Here is a 12,320-nt window from a genome sequence, read left to right on the forward strand (position 1 = left end):
AGTAGGCTCCACATCCAACATGGAGTCCAACATGGACCTTGAACTCACAACCTTGAGATCAAGACTTGAGCTATCAATAGTTGGACACTTAACCAACTGAGCCACCCAGATGCCCCCTAAAAAGAAATTAAGGAAACAATTTCATATTTAGTAACATAAAAAATAAAATACTTAGAAATAAATTTAACCAAAGAAATGAAAGATCTCTACACTGAAATTTCACTATAACTTGGATGAAAAAATGGAAGAAGACACAAGTAAATGGAAAGATATTCCATATAAGAATGATGTTAAAATGTCCATATTACCTAAAGCAAACAATAGATTCAAGGCAATTGCTATAAAAATTCACATGTCACTTTCACAAATGATTTTAAAAACTACACAGTTTAACAGGGCACCTGGGTGGCTCAGTGAGTTAAGCGTCTGCTTTTGGCCCAGGTCATGATCTCAGGGTCCTGGGATTGAGCCACGCATCGAGTTCTCTGCTCAGTGGGGAGCCTGCTTTCCCCTCTCTCTCTGCCTGCCTCTCTGCCTACTTGTGATATTTCTCTCTCTCTCTCTCTCTCTGTCAAATAAATAAATAAATAATCTTAAAAAAAAACAAACAAACAATTTTTAATGGAACCACGGAAGACTCCAAATAGCTAAAGTAATAGGCAAGCTATAGACATTACATATTCAGATTTCAAACTATATTAATAAAATTGTAATCAGAACAATATGTTATTGACATAAAAACAGATAGTTACATGGGACAAAATAGAGATCACAGAAATAAGCCCATTCATATATAGTCAACTGATTTTTGAAAAGATAAAAATATACAATGGGAAAAGGATAGCTTTTTCAAAGCATTGGGAAAACTGGGTATCTTTATGCAAAAGAATAATCACATATTTACACCATACAAAATGTCAACTCAAATGGATTAAAGACTTAAATCCTAAATTTGTAATACTCAGGGAAGAAAACACAGAGGAATTCTCAATAAGATACTAGCTAATCATATCCAATAGTACATTCAAAGAATTATTCACCATGACCAGGTGGGATTTTTTTTCATTGGCTGAGGAGGTGGTTCAACATCTGAAAATCAACATGATACACCACATTAATAAAAGAAAGGATAAGAACCATATGAACCTCTCAATAGATGTAGAAAAAGCATTTGACAAATACAACATTCTTTCTTAATAAAAAGCCTCCAAAATGAAGGGATAGAGGGATCATACCTCAACATCATAAGGTCCACATGTGAAAGACCCACAGCGAATAGCATCCTCAACAAGGAAAAACAGAACTTTTCCTGTAAGGTCAGGAACATGATAGGGATGTCCACTCACACCATTATTGTTCAACATAGTACTGGAACTCCTAGCCTCTGTGATCGGACAACAAGACATAAAAGGCATCCAAATTGGCATAGAAGAAGTCAAACTCTCTTCACAGATGACATAATACTCTATGTAGAAAACCCAAGAGACTCCACCCCAAAATTGCTGGAACTGATACTAAATTCAACAAACTCACAGGATATAAAATCAACACACAGAAGTCTGTTACATTTCTATACATTAACAATGAAGGGGCAGAAAGATAAATCAAGGAATTGATCCTGTTTACAATTGCACCAAAAGCCGTAAGATACTTAGGAATATACCTAAGCAAAGAGGTAAAAGATCTGTACTCTGAAAACTATAGAACGCTTATGAAAGAAATTGAGGAGGACACAAAGAGATGGAAAAACATTCCATGATTATGGATTGAAAGAATAAATATTGTTAAAATGTCTATGCTACCCAAAGCAACCTACACTTTCAGTGCAATCCCTATCAAAATACACGAGAATTTTTCACAGAACTAGAACAAAAATTCTAAATTTTGTATGGAACCAGAAAAGACCCTGAATCGCTAAAGGAATGTTGAAAAAAACATCAATGCTGGTAGCATCACAATTACAGACTCAAAGCAGTGTTACGAAGCTGCAATCATCAAGACAGTATGGTACTAGCACAAAAACAGACACATAGATCAATGGAAGAGAATAGAGAGCCCAGAAATGGACCCTCAACTCTGTGGTCAACTAAACTTCAACAAAGCAAGAAAGAATACCCAACGGAAAAAGGTCTCTTCAATAAATGGTTTTAGGAAAATTGGTCAGCCACATGTAGAAGAATAGATTGGACCACTTTCTTATACCATACACAAAAATAAATTCAAAATAGGTAAAAGACCTAAATGCGATACAGGAGTCCACCAAAATCATTGAGGAAGACATAGGCAGCAACCTCTTTGCCCTCAGCTACAGCAATTTATTACTAGGCAAGGGAAAAAAAAAGGAAATATAAACTATTGGGACTTCATAGCACAGCAAAGGAAACAGTCAACAAAACTAAAAGGCAAGACATGGAATGGGAGAGTATATTTGCAAATGACATATCTGATAAAGGGTTTATATCCAAAATCTCTGAAGAACTTAGCAATCTCAATACCCCAAGAAGAAAAGATCCAGTCAAGAAGTGGGCAGGGGATATGAATGAACAGATATTTTTCCAAAGAAGACCTACAAATGGCCAAGAGACACACTTGAAAAAGTGCTTAACATCACTTGGCATCAAGGAAATACAAATCAAAGCCACAGTGAGATATCACCTCATACTGGTCAGAATGGCTAAAACTTACACAAGAAACAGCAGATGTTGGCAAGGATGCAGATGATCTTACCCTCTTACACTGTTGGTGGAAATGCAAGCTGGTACAGCCCCTCTGGAAAACTTCTTGAGGTTACTCAAGAAGTTAAAAATAGAGCTACCCTACAACCCAGCAATTGCACTACAAGGTATTTACCCAAAGGATTAGAAAAAAAAAAGTTATTCAAAGGGACATATGCACCTCAATGGTTATAGCAGCGATATCTGCAATTGCCAAACTGTGGAAATAGCCCAGATATCCATCAACAAGTGAATGGATAAAAAGGACATTGTATATACCACATGGCTATAGAAAGAAATGGCAAGATTTCATTCTTTTTGATGGCTGAGTATGAAATCTTGCCATTTGCAATGACATGAATGGAACTAGAGAGTATCATGCTAAGTGAAATAAGTCAGAGAAAGATCAATACCACATGATTTCACTCATATGTGGAATTAAGAAACAAAACAGATGCAGAGGAAAAATAATATAAAAAACAGGGAGGAAAACTGTAAGAGACTCTTAACTATAGGGAGCAAACTGAGGGTTTCTGGCGAGGAGGTACGTGGGGCACTTGATGTAATGAGCACTGGATGTTATATGCAACTGATGAATCACTAAATTCTACCCCTGAAACTAATAATACACTATATGTTGACTAAATTGAATTTAAATAAAAGAAAACAAATCTTGATGTTGGTCTTAGCAATAATTTTTTTAAAATTTTTATTGATTTATTTGACAGAGATCACAAGTAGAGAGGCAGACAGAGAGAGAGGGGGAGGCAGGCTCCCTGCTGAGGAGAGAGCCCGATGCAGGGCTTGATCCCAGGACCCTGGGATCATGACCTGAGCCGAGGGCAGAGGCTTTAATCCACTGAGCCACCCAGGCACCCCAATATTTTTTTTATTTGACATCAAAAGCACAAGAACAAAATACAAATAAATAAGTAGGGTTACATCAAACTAAAAAACTTTTGTACAGCAAATGAAACAATCACCAAAAAAAAATCACAAAATGAAGAGGTAATCTACAGAATAGGAGAAAATACTTTTAAACTACATATTGGCTAAGAGGTTAATATCCAAAATATATAATGAACTGATACAACTTAATGGTAAAATTACTAACAATTCAATCACAATCACAGTAATTCAAGGGTCTCTGAACAGGTATTTTTCCAAAGACATACAAATGGCCAATAGATACATGAAAAGATGCTTAAAATCACCAATCACCAGGGAAATGCAAATGAAAATCACAATGAAATATCAGTTCACAGTTTTTGGAATCGCTGTTGTCAGAGACATCGAATAATAAGTATTGGTGAGAATGTGAAGAAAATGCAACTCTTGTATATGGTTGATTATAATGTAAATTTGTGCAGCCATTATAGAAAACAGTATGGAAGTTTTCCAAATGAACTAAAAACTGAATTACCATCTGGCCTAGTAATCACATATCTGGGCTTATATCTGAAGGAAATGCAATCACTATCTCAGAAAACATTTGTACAACCCTGTTTACAGTGGCATTATTCACATTAGTTGAAATGGAAATAACCTAAGTGTACACCATCCATTAATGGATTAATAGAGAATGAATAATGAATATATATTATAGAATATAATTTTGCAATAAAAAGGAAGGAAATACTGCCTTTTGCAAACATGTGGATAAGCCTGGAGGGCATTTTGATGTATGAAATAAGTCAGACAGAGATAAATACTATACAGAATTACTTGTATGTAGAATCTAGAAAAAAGTCAAACTCAGAAATAGAGTGTAGAATTATGGTTGCCAGGTCCTGCCATGGGTTAAATGGAATGATTGATAAGAGGTTCAAATTTTTAGATATAAGATAAGTAAATACTATGGATTTAATGTACAGCATGTTGATTATATCTAATGATACTGTGTTGTATATGTGATATTTGCTAGGAGAGTAGGTATAAGAACTGTCACTAAAAAAGAAGGAAGGAGGGAAGGAAGGAAGGAAAGGAAAGATGGAAAGAAAAGAAAAGAAAAAAAGTAGAAAGAGAAAAGAAAAGAAAAGAAAAAGCAGCAAGAAAGCAAGACTATGTGAGGTCATGGATGGGTTAATTTGATTGTGGGAGTCATTTTCAATGCATACATATATCAAATCACTGTGCTGTACACTTTAAATATATTACAACTTTATTTGTTAATTACACTTCTATTAAGGTGGAAAAATTGATATATGCATAAAGAGACACACACAGAAAAGTAAAGACATAGAAAAAAATGTACATGAGTAATTATATTAGTATCAGAAAAAGCAGACTTCAGAGCAAGGAAAATTACCAGGGATAAGTAGAAGTATTAAGTAATGATAAATGAGTCAATTCTCCAAGAAGATATAATATTCTTTAATGTGTATATGCCTTAATGTGCATGTGCCAAAATACATAGGCAAAAAATGATAGAACTGCAAGGAGAAACCTACATGTACATTTTTATATTTGGAGACTTCACCTCTCTATCAGAAATGAGCATAACCAGCAGGCAAAAAATAAAAACATAGGTGAACTCAGCAAGACCATCGAATAACTGTATCTAATTGATGTCTACTTGAATACTACATCCAATAATAGCAGAATACACTTTACTGTCAAACTCACAAGTTATACTCACAAAGATAGACCACATTTTTTTCAAAGTTAGACTATATGTTAAGAAAGAAATCATACATTAATTTTTTTTCTAAAATAGAAATCATATAAATCATGCTCTCTATCTACAATGGAATTAAAATAGAAATCAATAATATACAGATAGCTGGACAATCTCAAAATACTTGAAGATGAAAGAGTACACCTCTAAAGTACATGCTCAAAGTGTCAAAATAAATTTTTAAAATTTGAACTAAGTGAAAATTAAAATACTTAAGGAATCTCCACACTGTTCTCCAAAGTGGCTGCACCAACTTGCATTATCTCAGTGAGGTTGGGTTTTTTTTTTTTTTGAGATTTTATTTATTTTATTTGAAAGACAGAGATTACAAGTAGGTAGAGAGGCAGGCAGAGAGAGAGAGAAGGAAGCAGTCTCCCCGCTGAGCAGAGAGCCCGATGCGGGGCTCAATCCCAGGACCCTAGGATCATGACCTGAGCCAAAGGCAGAGGCTTTAACCCACTAAGTCACCCAGGTGCCCCCTCAGTGAGGTTTTGATTTGAATCTCCCTGATGGTTAATGATGATGAGCATTTTTTCATGTTTCTGTTAGCCATTTGTATGTCTTCATTGGAGAAGTGTCTGTTCATGTCTTCTGCCCATTTTTTGACATGATTATCTGTTTTGTGTGTATTGAGTTTGAGGAGTTCTTTATAGATCCTAGATATCAGCAACAAAGAGGCAACCCACAGAATGGGAGAAGATATTTGCAAATGTTGGTGGTATTTTGATAGAGATTGCTTTAAATGTGTAGTTTTCTTTGGATAGTATAGACATTTTAATATTTGTCCTTTCAATCCATGAACATGGAATGTTTTTCCATTTCTTTGTGTCATCTTCAATTTCTTTCATAAGTGTTCTGTAGTTTTCAGAGTACAAAACTTGTACATCTTTGGTTTGTGAATCAACATGATATACCACATTAAGAAATGAAAGGATAAGAACCATATGATCATTTTTTTTAAAAGTTTGTTTGTTTGTTTGTTTGTTTGTTTATTTGACAGACAGAGATCACAAGTAGGCAGAGAGGCAGGCAGAGAGAGGAGGAAGCAGGCTCCCCGCTGAGCAGAGAGCCCGATGTGGGACTCGATCCCACTGGGATCATGACCGGAGCCAAACGCAGAGGCTTTAACCCACTGAGCCACACAGGCGCCCCCATATGACCTTCTTAATGCAAAAAAACCATTTGACACAATATAGCATCGATTCTTGAAAACCCCAACAAAGCAGAGAGAGAGGGAACATACCTCAGTATCATAAAAGCCATATACAAAACCCACAGCTAATATTTTCTTCAGTGAGGAAGAACGGAGAGCTTTTCCTCTGTGATCAGGAACAAGAACGGGATGTCTCACCATTGTTATTTAACATAGTATGGGAAGTCCTGGCTTCCTAAGACAGCAAACAAGAAGAAATAAAAGGCCTCCAAATAGGCAAGGAAGAAGTTAAACTTTCCCTATTTGCAGATGATACTGTATATAGAAAACCTGAAAGACTCCACCAAACAGTTGCTAGAACTGATACATGAATTCAGTAATGTCACAGGATATAAAATCAGTGTACAGAAATCTGTTGCATTCCTATATACTAATAATGAAACAACAGAAGTAGAAATCAAGGAATTGTCCTTTTCACTATTGCACCAAAAACAGCAAGATACATAGGAATAAACCTAACAGAAGAGGTAAAAGATGTGTATTTTGTTATATATATTTTAGAAATAACCCAGTCATGTCCAAGAAGAATAGGATTTTAAAAAAATTTGGAAAGTGGGAGGGCATAACAAGAGAGAAAAATGTAATTTTTACCAGATTATTAATTTCTCCAGCATTAATTTTAATTAATTTTAATTCCTAATACTTAACCTGATCTTCCCTCAGATACTGTTCTTATTTTTGCTTGCTTATTGAGGGACACTTTGCCTCCTCAATTCAAATGAACAAACCCTTCTTGTATATACCAGTTGGAGAAAGAACCAAAGAACTTAAGATACATCTGTTAATAATTCCAGATTTTTGTTTCTGTAGATCTTATTACATTAACAAACTATTCTTACTTAATTATTGAAAACTTGTTCTGTCTAATCTGGCACATTTCTTCTTGGTAATGGTGCAGCATATCACCACCTTTATACAGATTGCAGTCTTGGTATATTTGGATTGCCAAGGTCATAGTGTGATCTTTTTCTTTTTAATGTTATGTACATTATTAGGCTTTGATGTAGTGTTCCATGATTCATTGTTTGCATATAATACCCAGTGCTCCATGCAATACATGCCCCTCTTAATACCCATCACCTGACTAACCCATCCCCAACACCCCCTTACCTCTAAAACCCTCAGTTTGTTTCCCAGAGTACGTAGTCTCTCATGGTTTATCTCGCCTTCTGATTCCCACCCCCCACCCTTCATTTTCCCCTTCCTTCTCCTAATGTCCTCCATGCTATTTCTTATGTTCCATGAATAAGTAAAACCATGATAACTGACTTTCCTATTTGACTTATTTCACTTAGCATAATCTCTTCCAGTTCCATCCATGTTGATGCAAAATTTGGGCATTTATCTTTTCTGATGGCTACATACTATTCCATTGTATACATGGACCACATCTTCTTTATCCATTCATCTGTTGAAGGGCATCCTGGCTCCTTCCACAGTTTGACTATTGTGGACATTGCTTCTATGAATATTGGGGTGCATGTTCTCTTTCTTTACACTGCATCTGTGTTTTTGGAATAAGTACCTAGTAGTGCAATTGCTGAGTCATAGGGTAGCTCTATTTTTAAAATCTTGAGGAACCTCCATATCGTTTTCCAAAGTGGCTATACCAGCTTGCATTCCCACCAACAGTGTAAGAGGGTTCTCCTTTCTCCACAACCTCTCTAACATTTTTTGTTTTTTTGCCTTGTCAATTGTTACCCTTCTGATTGATGTAAGGTGGTATCTCAATGTGTTTTATTTTATTTTATTTTATTTTTTCAGTGTTCCAAGATTCATTGTTTATGTACCACACCCAATGCTCCATGAAATATGAGCTCTACTTAATACCCACCACCAGGCTCACCCACTCCACAACCCCCCTTCCCTCTAAAACCCTCAGTTTGTTTCCCAGAGTCCATAGTCTCTCCCGGTTTGTCTCCCCTCCGATTACCTCCAGTTCACTTCTCCTTTCCTTCTCCTAATGTCCTACATGTTATTCCTTACGTTCCACAAGTAAGTGAAACCATATTATAATTGACTTTCTCTGCTTCACTTATTTCACTCAGCATAATCTCCTCCAGTCCCATCCATGTTGATACAAAAGTTAGGTATTCATCCTTTCTGATGGAGGCATAATAATCCATTATATATATGAACCCTGTCTTCTTTAACCATTCATTTGCTGAAGGACATCTTGGCTCTTTCCACAGTTTGGCAATTGTAGCCATTGCTGCTATGAACATTGCGGTACAGATGGCCCTTCTTTTCATTACATCTGTATCTTTGGAGTAAATATGCAGTAGTGCAATCACAGGGTCATAGGGAAGCTCTATTTTTAATTTCTTAAGGAATCGCCACACTGTTTTCCAAAGTGGCTGCACCAACTTGCATTCCCACCAACAGTGTAAGAGGATTCTCTTTCTCCACATCCTCTCCAACAACTGTTGTTTCTTGTCTTGTTAATTTTGGCCATTTTAACTAGTGTAAGGTGATATCTCAATGTGGTTTTGATTTGAATCTGCCTGATGGTTAATGATGATGAACCATTTTTTCATGTGTCTGTTAGTCATTTGTATGTCTTCATTGGAGAAGTGTCTGTTCATGTCTCATGCCCATTTTTTTTTTTTTTTGATGTGATTATCTGTCTTGTGTGTATTGAGTTTGCAGTGTTCTTTATAGATCTTGGATATCAGCCCTTTGTCTGTGGCACCTTTTGCAAATATCTTCTCCCATTCCGTGGGTTGCCTCTTTGTTTTGTTGACTGTTTCCTTTGCTATGCAGAAGCTTTTTCTCTTTATGAAGTCCCAAAAGTTCATTTTCACTTTTGTTTCCATTGCCTTTGGAGACATGTCTTGAGAGAAGTTGCTATGGCCGATGTTGAAGAGGTTACTGCTTATGTTCTCCTCTAGGATTTTGAGAGATTTCTGCCTGATGTTCAGGTCTTTTATCCATTTCGAGTTTATCTTTGTGTATGGTGTAAGAGAATGGTCAAGTTTCATTCTTCTATATATAGCCGTCTAAATTTTCCCAGCACCATTTATTGAAGAGAACTCACAGCAATTCAGTAATTTGGCAGGATACAAAATCAATGCACATAAATCATGTTGCCTGATTTCAAGCTACATTACAATGTTGTGATCACCAAGACAGCATGGTATTGGCACAAAAACAGACACATAGATCAATGGAACAGAATAGAGAACCCAGATATGGACCCTCAAACCTATGGTCAACTAATCTTTGACAAAGCAGGAAAAATATCCCATGGAAAAAAGACAGACTCTTCAATAAATGGTACTGGGAAAACTGGACAGCTATATACAAAAGAATGAAACTCAACCATTTGCTTACAAAGATAAACTCTAAATGGATGAAAGACCTCAGTGTGAGACAGGAATCCCTCACAGTCCTAGAGGAGAATATAGGCAGTAACCTCTTCTACATCACTACAGCAACTTCTTTCACAGTGTGATCTTTACAATTTATTAACTCAGCATTTTTCCAAAGTCTTCCACATCTGGGTGACTATTTTGTAACATGTTTCCAAATTTAGGTATGTGCTGTTAGAAACAACTTGACCACAAAACTTTTAGAGCCAGTGGTTTACCTTAGGTGAGCATTTCTTTTTCAGTATAAACTCTCCTTCAACCATGTTCATATATTTTTCCTATAATGGGATCTGGCTGAAAATTTTAAATCAGGTAAAAATTTCAAATCACATAAAAACTCAAATGAAATGAGACCAAATCTCAATCATAGTACTTCAACAAGCTTAACCATTTCCTCCTCCGAAGATACAATGTCTGCATGACAAAGAGACCTGGGAAAGCACTCATTTTTCTCAATCCACAAAATGTCTTGCTATTCTTTCCCATTTACTGATACCTGTTTTTTGTTTTTGTTTTTGTTTTTGTTTTTTACAACTAAATAGCATAAAAATGGCATAAAATATTCTTGGACTAGTCAAAGAATTTCTGCTCCCTGGTAATTTTCTGTGGCAATGGAGACCATGATTTGCAATGTAACCTGTGGGGGAAAAAAACTTCATGTTCCACATCACTAAGTATAGCCTTACAGTATGATTATGATTTTAATGTAAACTCAAAAGTTGTATTATTATCATAAACTTTCCAGGATATTTTAATTTAGCATAAGACATAGCATTGTATGCAAGAAGCACTGGTTAAAGGATTATGAGATGTGAGTTTGTGCATCAGTTTTTATCATTATCTTGACATAAACAGTCTTGATCAAACCATTAACATCTCTAAGCCTCAATATATGGAGGTTAAATGATTGCTAATATCCAATAATAAAGTTTGCTGATTCTGCAATACAAATATTTTGTTAGGATGCTTATCAATTAATAACAAGGCTGACTAAATTAGTGCTGCATACACACATTAGGTTACCTTATGAAGGAGTATTTTCATATTTTTTTTCTATAGAAACTAATATAGAACACTTGAAAGGTGTTAATGGAACACATATATTGCTGAAGGAAATGAAGATACAATCAAAGAATCTCCCTGGTAAGAAAAAGAGTTTTGCAAATCTAATATTTCTGGTTTGTTTACCTTCTTTGGGGTGTAATGAAGATTGGGTCTAAATGACAAGAGTAGCTATATGTTTTTATAGGTAAAATCGTCATGAATATTCTCATAATTCATTATATTCTGGTATTTACTAGAAATAAAAATCTAGCTAGATATGAGTTTTAGAACTCATTCTTTTAGAAATTAAACTGTAAAAAATTAAATGCTATAGTGACTTTTTTTTTCTAAGGTTTTTATTTATTTATTTGACAGACAGAGATCACAAGTAGGCAGAGAGGCAGGCAGAGAGAGAGGAGGAAGCAGGCTCCCCACTGAGCAGAGAGCCTGATGTGGGGCTCGATCCCAGGACCCAGGGATCATGACCTTAGCTGAAGGCAGAGGCTTTAACCCACTGAGCCACCCAGGTGCCCCTATAGTGACTTTTGAATATGGTTGGTGAAAGTATGTCTAATGCTATTCTATTCGCTTTCTATTTCTGGCTTGGAGAGAACATTCTTTCAATTTGCTAAAGGAGAAAGGCTAATTCATGAATATAATAGTAACGAGGAATTTAGGATAGCTGATTCATTGGTTATAATTTCCTTCTATTTGATGGAAATACCAGGTATATTATGATATCTCAGCTGTAGTAGAGTACATTAGTTGTGTTATATAGTTTAGAGATTATACTGCTGCCTTTAATAGTGTAAAAGTGATAGACACACTGCCTATTGAATTCTAGTGTGATTCCAAAGAGGCAAAAAGCTTAACGGATATATAAAGGAAAGGTATAAAGACAACCAAGTTAAAAACACTGCCATCCAAAGGTGACTATGGGCATGTCCAAGGACTTTACCCCTCAGAAATAAGTATAATGGGAAAGGTATTATTTTGATAAGAACAATATGGAAATCCACCAGTTGAAAAATACAGTAACTGAAATTTTAAAATTCACTAGAAGTTCTCAGTAGATTTATACTATCAGAAGAAAGAATGAACAAACTTGAAGTACTGAAATACTGCAATGAGAGCAGAAAAATTAGAGCAGATAATATGATTTAAAATAATTGCTGAAAGAGAATGAGATGTTATAAATAAAATGAGTAATATACCAAACACTACCTATACATATTTGCTTTTCTTTCAGTTTCTCTATAGGGCACAAACTTTCATAATGAAACAATTATAGTTAATGAATA

General features: G+C 35.4%; 1 protein-coding gene across 1 annotated transcript in view; it reads left to right on the top strand.

Moving 5' to 3' along the window:
* Nucleotides 1-12,320, top strand: part of LOC116855276 (coiled-coil domain-containing protein 7-like) — a 93,237-nt gene that overhangs the window by 32,267 nt on the left and 48,650 nt on the right. Inside the window, exon 3 of the mRNA XM_032837882.1 lies at nucleotides 11,035-11,118. Coding sequence (XP_032693773.1) covers nucleotides 11,091-11,118 — 28 coding nt within the window. The 5' untranslated portion in view covers nucleotides 11,035-11,090. The remainder of the gene's footprint in view (nucleotides 1-11,034; nucleotides 11,119-12,320) is intronic.

Source organism: Lontra canadensis, unplaced genomic scaffold, assembly GCF_010015895.1.
Source record: "Lontra canadensis isolate GAN:19392208 unplaced genomic scaffold, GSC_riverotter_1.0 scaffold100, whole genome shotgun sequence".
NCBI classification, from domain to species: Eukaryota; Metazoa; Chordata; class Mammalia; order Carnivora; family Mustelidae; genus Lontra; species Lontra canadensis.